This window comes from Ceratotherium simum, chromosome 3, assembly GCF_057802395.1.
Source record: "Ceratotherium simum simum isolate JZ-2026a chromosome 3, ASM5780239v1, whole genome shotgun sequence".
NCBI lineage: Eukaryota > Metazoa > Chordata > Mammalia > Perissodactyla > Rhinocerotidae > Ceratotherium > Ceratotherium simum.
In genome coordinates, this window is record NC_141902.1 from 71,226,196 (window position 1) to 71,251,563 (window position 25,368).

General features: G+C 45.0%; 1 protein-coding gene across 1 annotated transcript in view; it reads left to right on the forward strand.

Annotated features, from left to right (window-relative positions):
- Positions 1-16,464, forward strand: part of MINAR1 (membrane integral NOTCH2 associated receptor 1) — a 38,025-nt gene extending 21,561 nt beyond the window's left edge. The window contains exons 2-4 of the mRNA XM_004421887.3: positions 213-2,563; positions 7,198-7,452; positions 12,340-16,464. Of these exons, the coding sequence (XP_004421944.2) occupies positions 263-2,563; positions 7,198-7,452; positions 12,340-12,537 (2,754 nt within the window). The 5' untranslated portion in view covers positions 213-262 and the 3' untranslated portion in view covers positions 12,538-16,464. The remainder of the gene's footprint in view (positions 1-212; positions 2,564-7,197; positions 7,453-12,339) is intronic.
- Positions 16,465-25,368: the final 8,904 nt, after the last annotated feature.

Here is a 25,368-nt window from a genome sequence, read left to right on the forward strand (position 1 = left end):
CATCATTGATCCTTTCTTTAAGGTAGATTCCTGGGAAGGGAATTACAACGTTGTATGTTATAAATATTTTTAAAGCTCTTAATACATTTTTAATCATTAGAAAGTTTTTCCTTATATTTCTTTATGTGGTTCATAACAAGCTTGACTTAAAACTCCACTGGTGTTGATAACCCTCTTTTTCCTCCCTCTCTTTTTCGATATCGTCACTGTAGAACTGATTCGAAGTTTCAGTGTAGTCAGTGAGCCTTTGAAATTCTAAATCATGGAGGCCAGTCAGGAAACTTCCCTCTTCTTGGTGAAGATCTTGGAGGAACTGGACAGCAAGCAAAATACCGTCTCCTACCAGGACCTGTGCAAATCACTGTGTGCCCGCTTTGATCTGTCCCAGCTTGCCAAGCTGAGAAGCGTGCTCTTCTACACGGCTTGTCTCGATCCCAATTTTCCAGCCACGTTATTCAAGGACAAGATGAAATGCACCGTGAATAACCAGCAATCAAAGAAAATCATGGTGGCAGCAGATATTGTGACGATATTCAACCTGATCCAAATGAATGGGGGCGCCGCCAGGGAGAAGCTGCCCACTGGCCGGCAGAAGGTGCGCAAGAAGGAGGCATCCTTCGAATCGTGCAGGTCCGACACGGAGATCTGCACCTCGGCCGAGTGTGAGCCCCTGAACTGTGAGCTGAGCGAGAGGCCTTTCAGCCGCGGCTACCCCACCAGACAGTCGTCCAAGTGCCAGAAGATGGACTGCAAGGACTGTCTGCAGTTTGTCCCTGCCTCCGAACCCAACTTCTTGCTGGGCGTCAGCAAAGAGGTGAAAACCCGGGCTGCGTCCCTGGACAGGCTGCAGGCCCTGGCCCCGTACTCGGTCGCCAGCCCTCAGCCCTGTGAGATGCAGCGAACCTACTTCCCCATGAACATTGAGAGCGAGTCCATTTCCGATCAGGACTCCCTGCCGGTCAACCAGGGCCTCAAGGAGACTTTCATTTCTAACGAGGAGCCGTTTGTGGTCCAGTCCTGTGTCCAGAAGAGGAACATCTTCAAAGAGGATTTTCACAATCTGATGGCCGTGTCCCCCAGTTTGGTTGGCCCCGCTAGCAAGGCGGACGGTGAGCATGGGGAACCCCAGAGTCGAAAGGAGCCCCACAAGACGCCCTTCTTTAATCACAGCTTTGAAATGCCCTACAATAGCCAGTACCTGAATCCCGTGTATTCCCCTGTTCCTGACAAAAGGCGGGCAAAGCATGAAAGCTTGGATGACCTTCAAGCTTCCACGTATTTTGGACCCACTCCAGTGATGGGGACCCAGGAAGCCAGGCGCTGTCCAGGGAGGCCAGGCAAGCAGACCCCCTGGCCAGCCAAAAGCTGGAGCCTAAACACCGAAGAAGTCCCTGACTTTGAACGGTCCTTTTTCAATAGAAATCCCTCTGAGGAGAAGCTATGCTATCCAAATTCCAGCAGCCAGACCCCCAATTTCCCAGGCCCAGATAGGCGCCCGGCTTACCTCACGCCAAAGGATCAACAGCCAATTCTCCCTGTTGGCTACGCAGCAAAACCAAATGGGCTCAAATCTAAAGAGGTTTCATCCCCCATTGACCTGGAGAAGCACGAACCAGTCAAAAAGTTTAAAGACAAGAGCATTAGCTGCACCAGCGGGCAGCTCAGCTCAGACACCAGTAGCGTGGGCACCCAGACTGAGCAGCATGTGCTGGATCCCAAGAAATGCAAAGACTTGTGCACCTCGGGGCAGGGCAAGTACAGTGACAGGCACGCCATGAAGCAGTCGGACGATGACTCGGAAATTGTCAGCGATGACATCAGTGATATTTTCCGATTTCTTGATGACATGAGTATCAGTGGCTCGACGGGAGTGATACAGTCGTCCTGCTACAACAGCACAGGGTCCTTGTCTCAGCTTCACAAGTCGGACTGTGACAGTTCACCGGAGCACAACCTAACCAAAATTGCCAATGGACTCCCCATCAGCAAAGGAGAAAAGGGCAACCGGCCTGAAAACAGCCACCACTCCGAGGAGGAGTTGAAGACCAGTGTGTGCAAACTGGTGCTCAGGATCGGCGAAATTGAACGGAAGCTCGAATCACTGTCGGGTGTCCGCGAGGAAATCTCCCAGGTCTTGGGCAAACTAAATAAATTAGATCAGAAAATGCAGCAGCCTGAGAAGGTGAGTGTGCAGATAGATCTGAATTCCTTGACGAGCGAGGCTCCGTCCGATGAGAGTGCCTCTCCCCGGATGTTCCGTGCACACAATGGCTCCCACGGACCTAAACTGGAGAATACCGCCGACTGGTGCTGCTCTGACGCCAGTGGAAGCAACAGTGAAAGCCTTCGTGTCAAGGCCTTAAAAAAAAGCCTCTTCACCAGACCATCGTCTAGGTCCCTGACGGAGGAGAACAGTGCCACAGAGTCCAAAATCGCCAGCATCTCCAACTCGCCCAGGGACTGGCGCACCATCACGTACACCAGCCGTGTGGGCCTCAGTGAGGAAGAGATGAAAGACAGAGGCCCTGGAGAGAATAAGGACTGGCATCGAAAATCGAAAGAGGTAACTGAAATTTAAGCTCGCATAATTGGGCACAACCTTGATCATGGCCCTGGTGTATTCCCAAGCCTTGAACATTACGTTAAACAAGATGGAGGCCTTCCCTCCGTGTGCTAGTTGTCCTTCCAGATTTGGCAGGCCTTTCACCTCAGAACAGAGAGGACAGCAGAGGCAGGTTGTTTGTTCCAGCAAGTTGTCAGTCAGCTAGGAGGAGCCTGCGCTGCCATGTTGCCGAGAGGAGAAAGCGCAGTTCAGATATTGGACGGGTGTGGGACACCAGATTTTCATGGAAGGGGGAATGTGTCAGAGCAGGCGAGCACCACCATGATGCCTTCCTGTCCTTTCTGAAACAACAGGATGCAGGCAAAGAAAACGAGGGAAATGACTTAAAAGCAGGCTAACTCATATGTCCTTTTCATGTACTTTATTGCATGCGTGGTGTTGTTTTAAAAGTTTGAGTTTTTTCATTATAAGATCAATAGATGATTAGTAAGCAAAAATAAATAAGGAAATTATTCATTGTTCCACCACCCAGGGATAGCAACTCTTAATATAGTGTCTTTCTTTGCTTTTTAGACGTTTTTCCCCTACATGGTTGTATGTTCTGTTCTTTTCGTGGGAGCTTGCGTGTCTGGCGTCTTTACAGCCAACATCTCCCAAGTCGGTTCTGGAGTGAGTGCATACACATATACTTGGACTCGTTCTTTTTCCCGTCCTCTGCAGTAAGGATGATTTGTTTTGGTGGAACTTGTGGCTACTCTTCTTCATTCTAATGGGTTATAGTGAACTCTTTCTGGCCGAAGTGATGCAATTTCAATTTGTTGCTTGTTTCAGTTTCCTTCCTTGATTCTAAAGGTCAGTGGACAGACCACGAGGCCTCCTGAGGTCTCAGAGGACCCAGCCATTAGAGAGAGGGAGTGAAGATGGTGTGGGCTGCAGACACTCAAAGCCAGAGCAAGAGGCTGGATTCCTCAGATCGTGCCAAGAAGGAAAAGCTTGGAAGACTGGGCTCTAAGACAGTTTTCAGGGTCAAAGTAGGGGAAAAGAGTAAATAAAAGAAGTGATTTTTTTCTGATCCCAAAGAACCCTCTGGTAACTGTGCCAGCCACTGCTCTGTCCTTCTGTTGTCACTTACAACATGTGGTGTTGGAGAGAAGCCGGAGTATAACACGTGCCACTACTCCAACGAGATGCCCAGCTGTTGTTTCTCTCCTCTGGGCCCATTGTCATGTCTCTGCCAGGGTCTGCCAGGGTCTAGCCAGGTTTCTGGAGCCCTGGGTCTTAGATGGCATTGAGAAGTAGTCATTTAGAGGACCCAAATTATTAGGTGCTTCTATAGAAATATAAAGTTAAACTGAACTAGCCATGTTTCCAATCTGTAAAATGTCAAAGCCTTGTGAAACCAACAGGAGTAGCTGAAAGCTTGAGAAAGATCTGCTTGACATGCACAGTGCAAAGTTGCTAATATTTGGGATGAGCTGTGTTCTTCATTTTGTTGCTTTCTCTGACCCGATTTCTCCCTCCTGGTTTGTGGCTGTCACCACCTCTGGGCTGGCGCTTCCCATGGTGATGACCAGCCCTGGCCCACCTTCTGAACTTCAGTCCCATATCTCAACCTGCTCCAGGCTGGTTCCTCTGGATGTCTACCCAAGTGTCAAAATCTACAGGTCCTGACTAGACTTTTCTATTCCTTCAAAGCCAGCGTGCCCTCTCACTGTGTCCATTCTGGTGTCACCATTCTAGCAATTCCCCAAACTGAGGAGGCCTCCCTGATCTTTGACTTTCCTTGTGGGCTTTCTCATATCCAGTTTAGCCACTAGACCCTGTGGGTTTATCTGGAGTGATGTTTCTTGTATCTCTGCCTCCCTTTCCATTTAAATCCACCTTCTGTCCCCCCAGTCCAGGCTCTTACCACATCCCACCTGAGAGTTTTGGGCACATTTATAACTGGTCTCTTTCACTTGTCTTCTGCACCTTCCATCTTGTCTCATAGACTGCTGCTGCGTTCACCATCCTAAAACTTTACTTTGTGGGTGTGCAGTGCCTCCTATTTGCAACTGTTCCTTGGATCCCCTTTGCTCAGTGAAAAATTTCAAACTTCTCAGCCAGGCCTTTAAAGCCTGGGAATTTCACGTACTTCTCCCCAGCAGGAAGGCTCTAGTTTGCCCAGACTGGGCCCTCTCTACCTTGACGAGTCTACTTGTTTTTCCTCAAAAATGCCATGCTCATTCATTCAGTCACTCATTCAGTTAATACTCATTGAGCATCTGTGATGGCCAGGCCCCATTCCACTGTCAAACCTTTCTTCACACGATTCCTCCATCAAGAATGTCTTGTCCACTTACTCTGTGCTGATCTAGATCCTGTGTTCCCCTCAAGGCCTCTGAATTCATAAACTTCTGAAAGCTTTCCAAGGGATTATTGCTGATCTCTGATCTCTGGCCTTTAGTCCTCTTTGTTCAGACATAGTAGATACAAACTTTTATTTTAAAAATATATTACTGGGACAGGCCCGGTGGCATAGCGGTTAAGTTTACACGCTCAGCTTCGGCGGCCTGGAGTTCTCAGGTTTGGATGCTGGACGTGGACCTGCTCACCGCTCATCAAGCCATGCTGAGGCGGTGTCCCACATAGAAGAGCTACAACTCTACAACTATGATACACAACTATGTACTGGGGCTTTGGGGAGAAAAAAGAAAAAGAGGAAGATCGGCAACAGATGTTAGCGCGGGGCCAATCTTCCTCAAATAAATAAATAAATAAAATATTAAAAAAATATATATTATGTATATATACTGACTGCCAAGTTAGAATGTAATGGTAGCAGCAGGGAGGCAGGCATGAGCAGCAGTTAAACTTTCTGTCTTTAAGAACAGGTTCAAATCCTGGTTGTACCACTTACTGGCTGTGCACCACTGGGTCAGTCTCTCAACCTCTCTGACCTGGGTTTCCAGATCCATAGTGGGGATAATAATAGTTACAACCCTGGAATGTGCTTGAGAAGATGAAATGAGATAACGCACGTGTGGCACTGAGCATAGCGGTGGACACACAGTCAGCCCTCAATTGATTGTAATTATGACTGCAGTGGCTGCTGTTGCCATTGTTGTTGCCATCTGCCCGCTTCCCCCGCTCAGTGCGGGCCCAGCTTACAGTGGGAGCTCTATGAGTGTTGAGTAGCCATGATGAACAGAGTAGATAAATCAGTGAAGCCTCTTAGAAGATACTTGGCTTTGATGAGTTAAAAAGTAAGAGGGAACCTCATTTCCTTGTTTGGCAAAGTTTATCCTGCTTCCTCTGTGTCAGTGCCAGCTTGGTGGTTTGGAAGCACTAAATATTGTGCTATGTTTGGGTAAGAGGTTTCCCGATAGGTGGGCATGTGCTTCTGGTCCAGTCCACGTGTGGGATACACACACTCACACTCACATCTCATTTGCTCATCACGTGCTGACACGTAAACTCTCCCTCTCGTGACACCCACCTCCTTCCCTTACTCGTCAACACTCACCTCCACGCACATCCTGTCTTTCCTTTTCCTCTTTCTGTGACTCACATCCACAGCTCTCTGTGCTCTCTGTTTCATATGCATGACTTCATGTCATTGATATCCATCCCTTTGACAAATATGGATGGAGTGCCTTCTACTTGGTGGTAGATTTTGCTGGAATCAGGGATTAAAAGGGAACAGGACAGTGCCCTGCCCTCAAGGAGCTCACAGTCCAGTAGAGGAGACAGACAGGCAAACAGGCAGTCACAGGTCAGTGGGACAACACTGGCAGAGGGGTCTGCATGCAGTCCTCAGGAGTCACATAGACGGGCGCTGACCCAGCCTTGGTGGGTCAAGGAGTGCTTTTTGGAGGAAGTGACATCTATATGGAGATCTGAGAGCCTAAACTTAGAAAGTGTCGTAAGGCCCCAGTTATAACAGGGTTCACTGAGAGTAGAGCCCCCTGGTATGAAACTCAAAGACTGAGAACATAAGTGGTGTCCAGCTGTTTTGGGCCCCTTCCTACCTCCACACTGGTGCCCAGACTGTTCCCTTATCTTGAATGCCATACAGATATCTCTGAAAATCACTAGGGGCTCCCAACATGTGCTTTCTGGCTTGGCTTCTTCCTTCCAGAGAAGCAGCATGACATCAGTGGTTTCAGCAAGCTCCTTGAGAGAAGGACCCATACCTTTTACTCCTCGGTACCAGGTACAAATTGATAAAAGAAAGAGATGGCAGTAATATGCAGTGATTAAGCAAAGATTCTCTGAAGCCAAATGATCAGGTTTAAATCCCAGCTCCACCCTTTAGCAGCTGTGCACCCTGGGTTAAGTTACTGAGTCTTTCTGGGCTCCATTTCCTTACTTGCACAATGAGGAGTCATAATAATACTGATGATATGAGGATTAGATAAAATAATCTCTTCCTGGCACAGAAGTGGTAGCTCATATTCGTACTATTATCATCATAGGCTGTTCTTAGAGAATTCCCCCAGTACTGGTCTACTTTCTATTTGTCCGTAAATAACTGCATTTTTGCTAACTGGGTGTCTACAGAGCCTAGTGATGTCAAGCTCGTGGGCCCAATGCACTGTGAAATCCGATGGCATCTATGCTGCTTTTCTGGACTTCTCTGTGCCCCTCTGCAGGCAGACAGGCAGTACGACATCCCCCCGCAGCACCGACTGCCCAAGCAGCCCAAAGACGGCTTCCTGGTGGAGCAGGTGTTCAGCCCTCACCCCTATCCCACCTCCCTCAAGGCCCACATGAAGAACAACCCCCTGTACACGGACATGCGGCTGACCGAGCTGGCCGAGGTGAAGCGGGGCCAGCCTTCTTGGACCATTGAGGAGTATGCGCGGAACGCGGGTGACAAGGGCAAGCTGACAGCCCTGGACCTGCAGGTGAGCCTCTCACTGCTCCCGGCAGGGGGAGCCCAGCCACGCCCTGGCAGATGCAAGAATGATCGCGGGTGGCTTAGACCAGCCTGCTCCCTCAACCTCAGCTTCCTGGGTCCCCACCATGGAATTCTGAACTTTAATAAATCATAGAGCAGAGATTTTTAACAAGGGGATTGCTGTTTTGCTTATTTGTAAACATCTAGCGGTGGGAATGCTTGATGGACTGATTCCCCTTGGCCATCCTATTTGCTAACGATGCATTTAAGACTCCATACCAAGTGCAGATTCTCACATTTGCTCACAAGACCTGGGCCAAACTGTTTAATGAAATACAAGCTGATCTCTCCTTCCATGTGTAGCACGTGGGATAAGCATATTTGTGGGAGCCAAGCTATGGATTATGTTTCCATATGGAGCAGTCCCAGGTAAGAGCCATCCTCGGCAGCTCTGTGAATGCAGTTGTGGCTGGAGGGCGTGTTTTTGTTCACCCACAGGCAGGGCTGGGTTGTGGTCACACTTTTATTTTGGTGGGCAGCTCCACCTGGTTCCATTCACACCACGTCTATTTGTCTCCACATCACCATGGGAGCACAGGAAGCACCCTGTCCCCATCTGTGGGTTTAGCTTTGTGGGCCGTGAGGTCATAGTCCCATAGTGCTGGTCACGTACAGGTCCCAGAATGACCCCGCCACTCAAAGGTCAGTTGGAGAGATGCCAGTGGGGGTTGGTATGGCAAGGCCCCCCTGAAATGGCCTCCCTCTAAGGCAGAGAGGGCTGTGGGAGGTGCAGTGTGTTGGAGAAAAAGGAACTTGGAATTCCAGCAGTGCTGGGTTCGAATCCAGGGCTGGCCCATTTGCTGCATGATCTGGGACATTCACTTCACTTCCTTGAGCTTCGGTTCCCTCACCTGTTAAAAGGGCATAATAATATCTAACTTGTGGAGTCGTTGTGAGAAATGAAAATAATGTATTTAAAGTACTTGGCATTAAGTAGGCACTGAAAAGGCAGTTAGGGGCTGATTAAGTGATGCTGAAATCAGTCAGCTCAGCACGGTGCTTTTCACAGCAGGCTCTCAGGGCACGATGGGGCAGCCTTGAGGCAGGAAGTGCTAAGGCCATCTCTGGTTTACCAATGAGGAAATCGAGACCCCGAGAAGCTCAGTAACTTGCCCCAGGTCAGACAAGTCTAAATTCATACTGGACTAACGGGCAATAAGTCTCATGTCCTTTCTCTTCTGTTGCCTCTCCACCTTTTCATTTCTCTGTTGATGAGTGTAGTGGAGCTTCATGTCACAAACATGACGGCAATGACATTTGTTTATATTGGACCCTAAATGACAGCAGTTATGGGAAGGGGCAGCTCTGGCCAGATCCTGAGAGTGAGGTTTGTGGCGGCAGCAGGACCATCCCCGAGAGAGTCCTCGCACCTCTTCCCTCCAGCATGTTACGTCCCTGTGTGTGCTGCATGCCACCTGTCCCTTTAGGCCACTTCCTCTCCTGTTACTGCCCTGTTGGCAAGCAGGCTGGGCAAGGATTTGATTCTTCTGCAAGTGGGGCCCCCTGCAGCTGTGCCACCGGTGTCACACCACTATCCATGGGTATTAGGATACCACGAGCAGCAAGCGAGTCAGAAAGGACCCGGAGGTGTGAACAGCTCAACTAGTGGGATAATCAATATTTCACCAGTATCATGGGATGAACTTGAAAGGGTCAGATTAATTGAATGAGTCATAGATTGAGAAACATCTTTTTAAAGTTTGAGAGGAGGGTCTCGGAGATTTTGTCCCTACAGATACATGCAATTTTAATGTGCCAATGTTTATAGGCATAAAGACAAAATTATGAAAAATAAAAGCAGATCTTTGGATTAGAGAGCTTTAGGTGACATCCCTTACAAATGCAAAGGACAGTTTATCCAGTGGCACAAAATGGGAGGGAGCAGAGAGTTCAATAGCCTTGCGAGGGGTTTTGCAGCAAAGCGAACTGGGCCTCAGGAGCTTGCTAAAGGCAGAGGCACCACCCTGTTAGTTTTGATCGCTTTGCAGAGACTCAGGTACTGTCTTAGGGCAGCTTCAGCCTCTGAACAATCTTCTTGGGGTCCCTTGGTGTCAAGAGGTAGATTCGCCATCGATGGTGGCCACTTGAGGGTGTAGGCAGAGGTGCAAACCCTATTTCTGTTTCCAATGTTGGGCAGGCCTAATTGACAACTGAGAACACTCACCTGTGTCCCTTGAAACCTTGATATTACCTCTCTGCTACTTGGTATCATTAGAGCTTGCAGTTATGGAAAAAACTAATTAAAAATAGTTTATTTCACAGGCTGAATCGCAGCCCATGAAGTATATGTACTTATGAAAGGAAGCCAATTTCCCTCTGTCTGAGCTGGAGGGGAGAAGAGAAAATCTGATGTGTCATTTACACACTGTTTACCTCCTGGGCCAGCCATGGGAAGATTCAGAAGAGGAGGTGGTTGTTTCAACCTCCATAGCCACAGCCTGTCTTCAAGGTTCCAGGGCAGGGAGGGCTGGTACTTCAGCCTTCTGCCTGAACCCAACTCACTGCTGCATACCAGTCCCCCAACAAAATATGCCCATTTGGATCCATCTCTCCCTTCTAGAGTGCCCTTTAAATTGCTGAAGGGCTTTCATGCCTATGGGAGCAGACTGATCCCAAGTGCCCATGGAGGGCAGAGTTTTGAGGAAGAGGAGGGTACAGCTCAAGCATGAGGACACGCGTTCTAACAGCCAGAGCTGGGCGGTAGCAGAACTGCTGTGGGCAGCTCAGGGAGACTGTGGGTCCCGGGACTCAGCAGAGGATGTTATAGTAGGAGTTTCTTGCAAAGGCTGTAGGGTTGGACAGAGCACCCTGCATTTCCAAGGCCTTTTCTGTTATTGAGAGTGTCCTTTTTCTCATGATGGGCATCCTAGATGGCCAGTACTGCCTCTGCCCCTCCAGATAACACGAAAAATTTGACAGTAGTCTTTAAACATTATGCCTCAGTGAGGAAGGGGACCTGAGAGAATTTTCAGCGATCTCCTAAGTCCCATACACTTTTCATTATGCAATGTTGTATAGAATGTACTTGAACGGGGTTGGCAAACTCTTTCTGTAAAGGGCTGGATAGTAACTACTTTAGGCCTTGCAGGCCTTACAGTCTCTGTCACAACTGCTCAACTCTGCTGTTGTCAACAGCAGCCACCAACAATTTGTAAATGACTGAGTGTGGCTATGTTCCAATAAAATGTTATTTTTGGTCACTGAGATTTGAATTTCATATAATTGTCACATATTGCGAACTATTACTCGTCTTTGATTTTTTTCAACCATTTAAAAATGTAGAAACAATTCTTAACTTGTAGGCTGTAAAAGGCACATGTTGTGCTGGATTTGGCCCACGGGCCGTAGTCTGCAGACCCCTGTTCTAGAAGACCATTAGTAACAGGAGAGCATTAAAGCAGCCAGAGGAGTTCACGGCCCCTGGGTGGTCAGTGAGCGCCCCAACAGGAAGCAGACGGCACAGTCAGAGAGTGTTACCGTGATGTGGGCAGGGTCTAGAGCCTCGAACAGGGAGAGGCTGCTGCCACCCTTGGATGTGAAGGCCAAGGGAAAGGAGCTGTTTCTGAAACCCACCAAGACCCCCAGGACTGGGAGCAGGTGCTTGATAGAAACTAAACCTCTGCCGAACTGCAGCCCAGCAGGGAGGAAGCCGGGGGAGTAAACACCCCATCCCACTGACTGAACCCACCTGGGAGCCCCATAGATGTGTTTCTACAGGCCAGTCTCCTGGGATCACAGAGCAAGGCGGAAAAGAGCAGAGAATGAGTCTAGAAGGACAGGTGGAGGATGACTAGCATGGGTTAGAATCATCAACATTCCACCAATAACATGGTACGATTGAGTTTCGTTAAGTTTGTGGAGGGTTTGTTTTGTAATCCTGTGTGTGTGTGTGTGTATGTGATTTTTAATGTGCCTGTGTTTATGAGCATTAAGTAATCTGAGAAAATCTTCAAAATGGATATTTTGTTTGTGTTTCAAAGATTTAGGTGACCTCACTTGGAATTGCAATGTGTTGTTGCTTTTATGTGACACTTACATTATTAAATGCTTGCCATAAAGTGAGAACACTGCCTTTCTTTATGGAAATAGATTATAACCATCAATGGGGAATGGGATTCATGAGCAATGCAGGTTAAATATGATATTTCTCCTGCAGACAGTTCATTAATCTCAGGGAGACCGGGAGACAAATGTTGGTGGGGGCTCTTCCGTTGGGGACGCTGCACCTGGCATGGGGACGGTCTGCCACCGGTCTGTAGACCCTGACTTTGAGCAGTGGCCTGACCTGCTCAGACAAATGTTTGAAATTGAAATATTTTACGTTTTGTTTGAACTGCTTATCTGAGAGATGCCTTTGATTTTTCAGTAGAAGCTTTCCCAAGGAACTGGGAACTGAATCAGAATGATACAATAGTCTTGCTTCAAACGGCTCTGTTCTTCGGGACTGTTAGTGGAGAATATTTTTCAGACTTTCCCTGCTTCCCCTACGGCAGGCCCAGCCTGTTCTTGGTTGTATGCCCTTAAAGTTTAAAGTCTTGTTTGTCTCTGCCCTATTTTGCTTGCTCATAAATGGAGGAGTCATGGGGTTCCCTGTGTGAAAAACATGATGACATTTGCAGTAAGGGAGGGCAGGTGCAATCTCTGATGTGTGGGAGCCGGAGTCCTTGGTAGCCGGTCTCAGGCCAGGGCTGGTGGGCAGTGGTGGATGCCTCGGTCATCTCTAACCGCCAGCTGCAGACAATTCTTAGGTGCTTCAGGAGTGACGATTGTCAGAACATCTTGGACCTGGTTGCAAGTATTCGGTATATTTCTAACGTCTTCTCTTCACTTTTAGACGCAAGAATCTTTAAACCCAAACAACTTAGAATATTGGATGGAAGATATTTATACGCCAGGCTACGACTCATTGCTAAAACGTAAAGAAGCCGAGTTCAGACGAGCCAAGGTCTGCAAGATAGCTGCTCTGATCGCTGCTGCCGCGTGCACGGTCATCCTTGTCATCGTTGTGCCCATCTGCACGATGAAATCCTGAGCCGTGGGGGCGACGTTGCATACAGCTTGTGACTAGCAATGTCTTCCTCCATAGTTTAAAACTGCAGCAGTGTGGCAACAGTTGGCTGAAATAGAGATGAAATCATGGAGGCTTTTCTGCCAATGCTGAAGATGGTCTTCAGAAAGTATGCATTCTAGAAAGAAATCTACCTACCTATTAGCTTTGACTTAATTACATTCGGATGCATTTTTAGAAGTGCAATATCTTTTCTTACCAAAAGAATGTAATGGACTACCAGTAGATACAAATTGAATTCCAAGCAAAAAGAAAGAAAGAAACAAACAAAAAATGCAGGAAAATTAACTGTATTCTTTCCATTTTGATGAAGTTTCATGGCGGGGAATATGTCATACAGAAGATATTTAATACGTGCCTCTTTTGGGGGAAGCTAAGGGAGGTAGCAAAATGAGAAGGAAAAAGGAGAGGTTCTATTTTCCTTAATGTTCTTAGACTGTTGCAGGTGAATAATAGGTATGTATCCATAAAGGATGTTACTTCTCTGCTGACTTTTATCAAGGGCTACCGACTTGTCATTCTTGCCCTTCTGTCATCATTACGATCTTCATTGCAGATCTTCATGGACGCATTCTGGACCTTCTTCCTTGCGCCTAGGGTAGGAAGGAGCTGAACTGCCAAAGCAGGCATGGCATGAAGTGTGCTCTCTCTGCTGAATAGGCCAAGGTATTCCGGCCAGGAGACCTTCCTGTGTCCACCCCAAGATGTGGGAGAGCTGCTTGCTAATGGTGTAAGGTCAATATCTAAAAATCACGGCCGCCCCAAAGGATCTCCCGTTCTTGCTTTGGTGTGTGGCTTCACTCCTTGAGCTTCTATCTCCTGGTGGTACTGGCTGCTCTGCTTCTCACACATGAGTTGAAGAGTTTGGAACTTGTCCTTGTGCCTTGAAGAGCAGAGACAATGGCTAAACTTTGACATTCTAACCGTTAACCATGGTTTCTGTGCACCCCTGATATCAGCCATCTCCAATGGCTTTAAAAACATTTTGAAAGCTTGTCAATAATAGGATAAAGGCACTGAGGTGTTCTCAGCTACTCTAACACCTACTCCAGAGTTTTGAATACTTGTCAGCAGTGCAAAAAATATTATCTATTTAACCATTTATCTATCTATCTATCTATCTATCTATCTATCTATCTATCTATCTATCTATATGTCTATCTAAATACCTGATTTTGGTTTATTGTCTTGTCTGTTAAATAACTTGAGAGTAAGGTTTCTCCAGTGTACAAGAAGCCGTTGTAATTTCATTAGAATTTGATCTCAGTTTCCACCTGTTGAATGGTGCTTTGACATAATTGTACAGAAAGAATCCTTTTCAGCATTTGATTCTAATGTCTTGTTACACGTTAAAGAAAAATGATTGACAGAAACTAGCTACCTTAATTCTTCTGAGAACAAGGTGGGATATAAATAAATGTTGGTAGTAAGAAGAATCACTCTGAGTGATATACTAAATTCCTGAAAGAGAGGTTTGGGAAGCATCTCAGATTTTAAAGCAATAGGAGTCCAGCATCCATCCTAAACACTTCCAAATAGTGCTTAGCTTGCCGTGTCTAATTCTATTGTTCACCATAAGGGGTAGTCAGAACATTTCATGCTGTGAACAAATAAACGATGGATGCTTCCATCTGTAGTGAACTCTTATTTTTAGAGGTCTTCATGTTATCTGTTTCTATTCTCATGTTTATGTATGGATTTTCAACTAGGTGACTGAAACTTCAGCCTTAGTAAGGAAAACTGAGGATTTATCATTGAAAATGAAAAAAAATATATATATATATATTACCATCTATTGTCAGAATTTTAGTCTTTTGGTGCTCTGTTTTGAGTGTGGGCACATTCAATAAGGTTGTTTCTCTCACCCCAAAGGGATACTTGATTACCTTAATCTTGCCATCCCAACTCTCCTCCTAACCAGTATGGCTCTTATAACACATCCTAGTCCCACCACTCTCCCCTTTATTACAGATTAAGCCATGAGAATATCAGAGATAGGTAGTTCTCAATCTCTTGCTCTATGATTTGCAGAGAAGTGGAGAGGCACTTACCCAGGATAAGAAAAATCTTGTCAAATCCCAACCAGACTCCTCCGTTTGCCAGGTAGGATGATGGGGGATGTACCAAATCACTATTGCCACTGCCCTTGGGTGACTCTATTCCTAATGGGCTCTTTTTGGGCCATGTGCCTAGCTACCCAGGGAGGGCGTGACTGTAAGCACCCCCCACCCCCCGCCTCCCCACGTGGAAGTGAAGGGACTCTGTAGAATTTTCTTCTACTGTTTTCATAACTGGGGAGGTAGTCAGAGAAATTTATTCTTGCTCTAAGTCCAGTGTAGCTTTAAAATTCAACTCAACATCATTGCCACCTAATGGAAACATCCAGACCTGGTAATACCCCTGAGAAACCAGACAGTGATGGCTCAAAGGCAAGTAGTTTCCTCTGGAAAGGGGTCATCCTCAGTCTGATAGTTCTGAGTCTGGTGTCCAGTTAAGGACCTTTGCCACAGCTTGAAGCTGATGGATGCTTGGGGTCTTGGGATCTAGAGAAAGTGAAGTTCATGGTTGGGCCCTTTCTCTCCATTCACCCCAAGCTCGTTACAGCCTTCTTTCCCTGGACCCCAGGCGCACTTTAGCTCCTCCATCCTTTTATTTGCAGAACGGGGCAAGGCCAGAGTCTAGCTGGGAAGGAGACATCTGCTCATCCCTCTAAAATTGACCTCTCATCTCCTGCTGCTATGAGGTCCCTGCAGGTGACATATGGACTGGCCTATCTTCTGTACTGGGTGCCATCTTCTATCATACTCTCTGGCATTTCCACATAAATGTGCCTGAGCCTAAAATCACTACACTATGAAAATTCACTTCATTTCTCTTGCATTTAAAAAATGAACAATCAGATGTTATTTAAGGTTTTATTTTGAAATCAGATATCGTTAGCCAATGATTAAATGCAGCATCACTTCATGCTCTTTTCTAGTCTGAATTTGCTTTGAACACAGCCTTGCAGAAAAGCAAAAAAATTTCCCAGCTCTCAATTTTCAGATATTTTACACTAGTACTCTCTTCTTTAAACTGCAAATGTATTTGTAAAGCAAATCATACTTATATCACCCATTACTAGCTGATCATAAATTGTTAGTACTTTAGGGCATGCGGCTATGTGATTGATATCTGCAAGGCTAGTTTAATAGATGTGCTAAAATTCACTGTTCTGAATGTGCCATAAGTTCTGATACCCTTATTGGAATCAAGGCAGTGCCGTTTTTGTTTACCGTTTATCAATGTAAGAGCAATGGCATCTCATTTTTTTTTTTTAACAAAAAAAGCTCTGCCAACAGTAAACGATTCCGTTAAGTGGTATAAAAATTTGTGAATGTTGAAATTCAACATGCTTCATATTATAACCAACCTGCAAGAAAATTGTGGTCAGTTGTGTGAATACCAAATCAGTATATACTGTATATTGTACTACGGAAATTTGTATTTAAGGCAAAGATATTAGTAATTGTTGGTATAACTGGGGAAAAGGGTATTAGATATTTATTAATGAAGTAACAATGAGAAATGCAACAAACTTCCTTATTTATGCCTTATGAATAAAAGGGTGTGAAATGTAAAGTGAAGTTTTACGCGGGAGACTCTAAAGGAACGGAGATCCTAGAAGGCAGGGACTTGTCTTTTCTATGTTTGTCTGTACAGCTCTCAGCACACTCTTGGTGCTTGATCAATGTTATATAATACCAATAACTAAGCACATTTTTAGATCTTTTTTCAAATGGCTTGTGTAAAATTTGGTTAACGTACAATGGTTGGTTTGAAGCTATCATGTAAAATCTGCCTCTCCAAGTATAATCGAAAATAAACTGAAAAATTATAAGCTATCTTGCAGTGGGATTTTATTCTATGCATAAATTGTAAGTGTTCAGTTTTATGTACAAATCATAAGTGTCCAGCTTGATGATTTTTCATGAATTGAACACATCCATGTAACAGCACCCAGATCAAAACCAGAACATGCGAGCACTCTGGAAGGCTCCCTTATGCCCCCTTCTAGTTGAAACCTTGCAAAGAAAAATGACTATCCTAACTTGTAAGGGCACATATTAGTTTTGCCTGTTTTAAGCTTTATGTAAATGCATTCCTGCAGTAGGTACTCTTTCGTGTCTTTCTTCTACCGATCAACATGGTGTTGTGCAAACATCCATGTTGTTGTGTGTGGTTGTTTTCTCGTTCGCTTTGCACTGATTGTGAATATAACATAATTTATTTATCCATTCTACTGTTGATGGACATTTGGTTAGCTTCCAGTTTGGTGCTATGCATATTCTTGTATGTGTCTTTTGGTGAATATGTGTGGGCATTTCTGTAATAGGTACACCTGGGAGTAAAACTGCTGAATCATGAGATATGCTTTAGTAGATGCAGCCAAAAAGTATTCCAACATAGTTCTACCAATTTGCACTCCCATCAGCAGTATATCTGGGAGTTCCAGTTGCTCTACGTCCTACTCAACAATTGGTATCATCTGTCTCTCATTTTAGCCGATCTTCTGCGTGTGTAGTGGTACCTCATTGTGCATTTAATTTGCATTTTCCTGATGACTAATAAGACTTACTACCGTTTTGTATGTTTATTGGCCATCTGAATCTCCTATTTTGTGAAGTGTCTGTTCATGTTTTTGCCAGTTTTCTATTAGGTTGTTTGTCTTTTTCTTATTAATTTTTAGAAATTCTGTATATATTCTGGAAATGAGTTATTACTCAGCTATACATTACAAATACTACTTTCCATTCTGTGAGCTGCATTTTTTACTCTCTTAATGGTGCCTTTTTGAACAATGGAAGTTCTTTATTTTAATATAGAAATGTATCATTTTCTTCCATTATAATTGGCAATTTGAGTCCTGTTTAAGAAATCTTTACAGGCTCCAAGGTCATGAAGATGCTCTATGTTTTCTTCCAGAAGCTTTATTGTTTTACTTTTCGTAGTTAGATCTGTACTCTTTCTGGGATTGATAATTATACCTGGTGTAAGGTAGAGGGTTAAGGTATGTTTTTTCCCATTTGAATATCTATTGATCAGCACCATTTATTAGAAAGATTGTCTTTCCCTCTTTGACATAAGTCTGTTGAACATATATATTGTTTTATGGACTTTTCTGCTCCATTTGTCTATGCATCTATTCTTGTGTAAGTACAAGATCAACATAACTTTCTTCATCCCAGAGACGTTACGGCCTTCCTCGCTATGAAGTAAATGAACAATAGCTGACTTGGCCAGAAGCTTTAGCACATTTCTTGCTTGTGAAATTATATCGTGGAGGATGTTGAAGGGCTTCTTTAAGATCATTCTGCCATTTGCAAATGTCACTGAGTTCCCTGCTTGAGTCATTAACGAAAAGTGATTAAACATGAATCATAGCACATAGCAAAAAGCAATTTATATCTTGACACCTAAACACAGAAAGAAGTCTCTGGTGAGATCTTGGAGAATGTTAGAGTAACTATGCAACAGTGGGTATAAGAATGCTTTTTAGTTTTACAATAAAATATCAATTCAGGCCCACAAATCCAAAGTTTGCATATAGATTGACTAGACCTGGATTGAATTTTTCCTAAGTGCTCTGAAAAAGTGAATTAAGAAAATAATATATAAGTAATCTTGAAGGGAAAAATGTTTATCCTCCCCATGAGGACAAATCAATATGCAATATGCTATTGTAAGGCATTTAAATCTGTCAGTGATTTAGATTCCTCCCCCCAAGTGCTAGCAAAAGTCAATACTTGGTTAACTTGCTTTACATTATTGAATGTACTTTTTAAAAAAGCATACACCTTTTTCTAGTGCTCTAGAATTCAGGCTTTGCATTGCTCCCACTGGCTTTCTCCATGGTGAGCCTGACTTATTGAGATTTTGCTGTACCTGGATTTGGTTTATGTCTTGATTAGTCTTTGTGATGGAAAGAAGGAGGAGAAGGTACACATCACTTCACACAGAAGTGATAATGTGTTATGTGAGAAATATACTAGTATCTGAAAATGGGAACAGAGCTTTCGAGTTTCTGACTGGAACCAGGTACTGCATTTCAATCCATGCAAACATTGTCTCTTTGCTGTCTCAAAATTGACTTCAACTTGTAGCAGTTTTTGAAAATTCTTGAAAGATTCATTAAATCCTGGACATAAAATTATTGTTATAAATCAGCAGTGCAAGTGTGATTAATTGCAAATACAGTTTCCTTTCATTTGTCGAGGAAAGTATAAGTACTTAATAAATTATGCCTGATAAGTTACTGAGTAGTCACCTGCTGATAGAAGAAATGTACATGGTATTTTCATGCTGGCTACTCAGTCCTGTTCTACATTTGAATGATTCTTGTATAATTTCAGAAGTCCCAATAAGGGAGCCTTTTCTAGCTCATTTTCTCTGGGACCAGTGCTGTTTGATCTGGATGTCTCAGTCAGTCTAAATTAGCATTTTGTTATTTTATTATTAAAGTTCATTTTACCATTAGCAATACATATGTGACCTATATACTTCTTTCTGATCCAACCTTTTTCCTACCCTTTGGTTTATTCATTCATTTATTTAGTCAACTGATATTTATTAAGCAATTTGAATGTGTAAGGCAGTGGCTTGCGGCTGAAATATTATTCCCGCTGTGTCCTTAGAGCCGACAATATCTTGTACATACTAGATGGTTCACAAATATTTGTTGAATGAATGAATGAAAAAATGAATGAATGAAAGTCTTGGATCTGATGTCTTGAACATCCGTTTTAATGAGTGTGTCCATAAGAATCAAATAAGCAAATAAATTAATTTCAAACAGAAATAAGTGCAATGAAGGAAATCAACTGAGAGAGGAGCAGAGGCACAGCTTGAGTTAGGGTAGCCAGGGAAGGCTTCCTGGAGGATGTGGTGTGTGGACAACTGAGGAAGAACATTTCTGGCAGAGGGAACTTACAGTATAAAAGTCCTGAGGTGGGAACGAAGACTAGGAAGAAGGCCAGTGTGGCTTGAACTTAGTGAACTATACCAGGGAACGTGGTGTGAATAGAGATCAGTGAAATAGGCAGGGACTAGATTATGTAGGGCCTGGCAGGCCACAGTAAGGAGGTTCAGCTTTATTTTCAATATAATGGAAAGCCTTTGGAAGGTTGCAAGCAGGGAGATGACATAACCCATAATCTGATTTATATTTTTAAGAGATCACACTGGCTGCAATGTGGAGAATGGCCTAAAGGGAAGCAAGGGTGGAACGGGGAGACCAGTCAGGAGAAAGTGGCAGCAATACAGGGGAGAGATGGCGGCGCTGGGCCTGGGTGAGGCAGTGGAGGTGGAAAGGACTGAACTTGTATTTGTAGGTGCAGCCAGTTGGACTTGCTGATGAGGAGAGGGAGAAAATGAGATGAGCTGATTCGGGATGACTTCTCAATTTTTGGCTTGAGGAACAGGGTAAGTGATAGTGCTGTTTAATTTCTTGGAAAAGACTTTGGAAGGAACAATTTGGGGATGGAGAACGGTACCTAAGGCTCTGTTTTGGACGTGTTACATGTGAGTTTTCTTTCATCTGGCCCCTACAGAATAAAGTTTGACATACAAGACTCGATGGTTTGGCTCCTGCCTACTTCTCCCACCACCTTCTACACTAAAATGTTTTATGCACTAGATACCCCACACAGAGTGCTGTCTCCAACCTCTTCTCTGCCCAGATAATTCACCTTTAGGACTCTACTCAGTATCATTTCTCCAGGAAGTCTTCTGTATCAGTCAGGTTAGGCCAAGATATGCCACACTAACAAGCAATCCTCAAATCTCAGTTGCTTATAACAACAAAGGTCTGTTTATTTCCCATGTTTCATGTCCATCATGGGTCAGTGCAGCTGGATTTCATGTCTTCATTACAGACCCAGGCTCAACGAGCAGCCCTATATCTGGGACATGCTGGTCTCCTGACAGGGAAAAGAGAGATGGCAGAAGTACATAATGGCTCTTACAGCTTCTGCTCCAAAATGACACATAGTCCCATGTTTACATCTCATTGCCAAGTTGAGTCACCAGGCCCAGCCTGATATCAATGGGGAAAAACACTTCTTGCTCAAGGAAGGTCTAAGGAGGGAGGAGCCTGGTAGGGAAAGGCAGCAGTTATTTTTGAAAAATAATAACTAACATAGTGCAGGTTAACACAGGAGCATGTTAGAAATGCAAATTCTCAGGCCCCACCCCAGATCTACTGAATGAGAAAAGCGTGGAGGCGGGAGGAAGGATGGAGGCCCAGTAATCTGTGATTTAACCAGCCCTCCTAGTGATTCTAATGCATGCTAAGGTTTGAGAATCATTGATCTCACACACCTTCTCTGACCCTCTTCTTCCACTGACTGGGTCAAGGACTATTCCCCAGTGCACCCACACTTCTATCACAGTTGTTATTGCATTATTTGGAAGATTAAGCCTTTTCAATATCAAGACTGGCATATGGTATGTATGCAATAAATATTGGTAGAACTGTAAAACTAAAGTATCATTTGACCCACAGGAACAAGGTAGCATTTGCCATCCTTGCCCAGGTCTGGGGGTCCGGTCTGTAATGCTTTTGGAACCTGTGTTTTGTGCAGGACGAAGGAGTATCTGACTTCCTAGAAGTCACTATTCTCTGTCTATACACTCACACCCCTGCCATTGCGCCACCTGCTGGGCTGGGTCCAATTCTTGGGATACACTCAGGTAGAGAATGGTCTTGGTAACTTCGTGAATAGACATGTGCTCCTATAATTTAGCTTTGACCAATTACCCTCTCCTGACTCCTGGCCTATGATCTTTTGCCTTGCGTTGACCTTGCTCCTTAGCAAGCCTGGCTCACTGCTGTGTTCTGACTTGAACCCTACTTTGACACCAATGTAGCAGTGCCATCCACTTGCCCACCCATTCTCCAGCCACCTACGTGGCCAGCAGCACTCTGTGACCCGTGCTGGTCTGGTACTGCTAACCATCCAGCACAACTGCTCCTTCACGTCCTAAGGTTAACCAAGTTCCACTCCTGGCCTCTCCTGAGCAAATCTATAATTAATCAGAGCCCTGGCAGCCCCAATTTGTGTTTGGATGACCAAGGAAACACATGGAGAAGGACCCTTACCTGCTTGTCGTTGTCCAGGTCAGGGTCATGCCCTGTCCACCCCTGGCTTTCGCATGGCACCGTGGTGGGTGCTTGGCAAGCGCAGAATGTACAGCTGCGATAATCACACTAATGATCCCTCTTGTTGACCACTTAGCATGTGCCAGGCAATCTATTACTTAACCCTCACAGCAACTTTGAGAAGTAGAAATGGTTTTTGTCCCCATTTTATAGTTGAGAAAATGAAGGCTCAGAGAGGTGTGCCTAGGATTATACAGCTGGGATCTTGAATCTTGGATTCAAAGCCTGTTTTAAAATAATATATTAACAGAAAAAAATTGAGATATAGTAAGACCAACAGATCAGGAGATGATTGCCACTGAAAAGATCATTCCCAAGAGGAGGGGGCAGGCCGCACCATGAGGGGCCACACAGGGAAGCACCGGGCTCTAGCAGGGGGCAGAGGGGGAGAGAGAGAGAGAGAGAGAGAGAGGGAACTGTAGGCAAAGGGCCTGTATGTGGTTTCCAAGGGAAGGAACGGATGAGGCAGGGTGGGTAGGCAGGGTTAGGATTGACTGGCCAGTAGGAACAATTTCACAGGGGCTGTCCCTAGTTGGGGGTAGGTGGATAGTAGCCAGAGTGTGCAAGTCTGATAAAGGAGGCTGTTGGTGTGTGGGCTCTGGAATGGTTGGTTTGCATTCGTAAAGCGTGCACTCGAGGTGAGTTCTTTACTATCTCTGGGAATTGGCCAACCCTGGGAGGGACAGTCTCTCCAGAGACAGCAAGGCCCCAGATATCAGAGTGTCCAAACGCAGAAAATACAACACGTGGTTAATACAAAGCCAGGCAGTTGGATTCCAGAGCTAGTCTGCCGTTTGGAACTCAGTTGGCCCTGGGAGTGTGTATGAGGCTCTCTGGGGTGGGGTGTTATGATTGGACCACATTGACTTGTGCTCTTTTCTGCCAGACCTTTCCATGTGGACCATTTTATTTCCTCCTCACGTCAGCCTCATGAGTAGGGATTATTATTGCAGGCCAAAGAAACCAAGGATATGAGTCTTGCCCCAGATCGTCCAGCCTATAAGCAACACAGATGGGACTTGAACTCAAATTTGGGTGAGCACAACTGCTTTAACCCCAAATCCCAAGCAGTGTTTGGCCTGGAGTTGGAATCGGGGGAAGACCTACTAGGCTGGGAGCCCAGACAGATCCACTCACATATTTACACCAGGAGTCTAAGTCAATTGGCCTGATCCGAACATACCCCAGGTCCATGATGGCCGCGTGACCGCAAGGGCCCAGGAAACTGAGACCAGACAAAGGAAGATGTGGAAGGAGCATGGGTCTCTGGAATCAGCCAGATATGGGCTCGATTACTGAATTGGATGTTTTCTGTTTAAGCTTGAGCACATTTTAGCCCTTCTGAGTTTCTGGAAATGGAAACAATAACCCCAATCTCACAAGGTTTTGAGAGAATTAAATGCAAATTCATATACAAAGCACCTGGCTCATAATAATTACTCAACAATGTTAGTTGCCTTCCTCTAATTCAAGGGGCAGAGCCAGATGGGAGGTCATGGGCCCAGTCGGTCAGCCCTGGAAGGGTAGAGATGGGAAGTGAGGGTCAGGTTGAAAGCCTGTAGTCAGAACTGCCAGATTTCTAGCCACAATCACAAAGGCTGGCAGGTCAGTGAGTGACTGGCCTGATGGTTTCATGTGAATGTCCTGAGTTTACAGAAACCCTGGAGTAGGAGTTCAGAACCCACAGAGAAAGTAGGGGACAGAGTCTGTTGGAAGAGAAGTAGACAGTTGCTAGAGGAACTCTAAACAGGCTTTCAGGGATCTAGCATCAGGGGTCAGCAGTCTCAGAGAGAGAGAAGGGCTCTGTCATCAGGAGGCAGAAAAGAAGGTAAGGAATGGGCCACAAAGGCAAAGATCTCATCTGGGATGTGCTTACCAAAGGCAGAGAGGGATGGTCAGTTTGCTGGACCATCACTCAGCCCTGCATCGATGTCCATTCACCCATCTGTTCCTCCAACCAGTGCCTACTGAGCACCTTCCAAGTGTTAATTCTGTTGATCAGAGGACAATAAGAAACACAGTTTCTATTCCCAAGGAGTTTGGAGTCAGCCACAGGAGACAGGTAAGTAAATAAATAGCTGTAGCACCGTGAGATGTGGACACCGGCTGTTGGGAGAGCAAAGAAGAGGGTGAGTCACCAGGGAAAGCGTCAGAGAAGAGGAGACATTGATACCCACTTCTCAAATGATGAATAAAAGTTCATCAAAAAGAGAAAATAAGAAAGCTATTCCAAGCAGAGAGGACACTGTGGGCTGGTACATAGAGATGTGTAAAAGAAGGCGTATTTTAGGAGTTCCGAGTTCCCTCCTGCTGGAGTGCAGAGTTGAGAGTAGAGTGGGAATAATGGAATGTCATTGTCCGCATTTTACAACTGAAGAAACTGAGACCAGTGGGTTGAGTGACTTGCCCAATTAAGAGTTAAGCCAAGGTTCTTCGCCTCCAGGTCCCATGTGATCCTATTCTTGCATGTTTTCTTTCTGTGGAGTGTGCTTTAGCACTTCATTGGTCAGTCAGTATTTTGGAACTCAGAGTAATTTTCCTATACTGCTCGAGCAACAGGAACATGATTTATTTGAACAAAACGAAGAGTCAAGATATAGATGCAATTATATGTAAAATCTAGGTATGTAAAGGAGGCAATTTATACCTCTGGGGAAAGGATGGATTATTTAGTGTGTTAGCACAATTGGCTAACCATTTGTGAAAAGCTAAACTGATGCCTTACGTCTTTCACCAAAATAATTCTACATGGTCTAAAGAACTTAATGTTAAGAAATATGAAGTCATTAAGGTACTGGCAGAAAAATATATGTAACAATAAAGGCTTTTTCTAAGTGTGACACCTTGTTTAGATCAAGTTTGGGAAAGACGACTTCATGATATAAAAGAGTCAACATCTGCTTCCAGCTGTGACAGAGAGACTGGCACCAGACTTGCTCTCCCACAGTACACATCTAGAAAAGTGGACAAAGTAGATGAAATAAATGAAATAATTGTTTTCGGACATTTTACACTAGGCAGGACTGTGATATCTGAAGAAGAGTAACAAACAAGGCCAGTGCTGTGGTCACCCCAGATTTGTCTAGCGGCGCTTTCTCGACTGTGACGCAGGGAAGGGGGGCCTCAACAGAGCAGAGCAGCCTCTGCTTCCCCAGCCCCTCACCTGTCCTCAAACCACTCCAGTGGTCCCCATAACCATACTGAAACTGCTCCTGCCAGGGTTCACAGTGACTTCCATCTCGCCAAATGCAGCAATCCCTTCTCTGTTTTTGTTTAACTCAACCACGCAGGAGCATTCAACACACCTCAACCCTCCCTGCTTAAAACACTTTCTTCTCTTGGCTTTTGTGACACACTATGGTGGCGTTTCTCGTTCTCACTGGCCTCTTCTTTTCTATCTCCTTCTCTGTCTCCCTTCCAAGCTCCTCTGCTCTTCCTGCTCTCTCTATTTTCCCACACTCCAGCTTAAGCCTGGGCCCTCCTCTTTCCATCGACACAGTTTCCTTAGGTAGTCCCACACAGTTCCTTCGCTTAAAATACCATCTATATACTGATGAACCCCACATATATATCCTCACAGCTGATTTCTTTTCTGA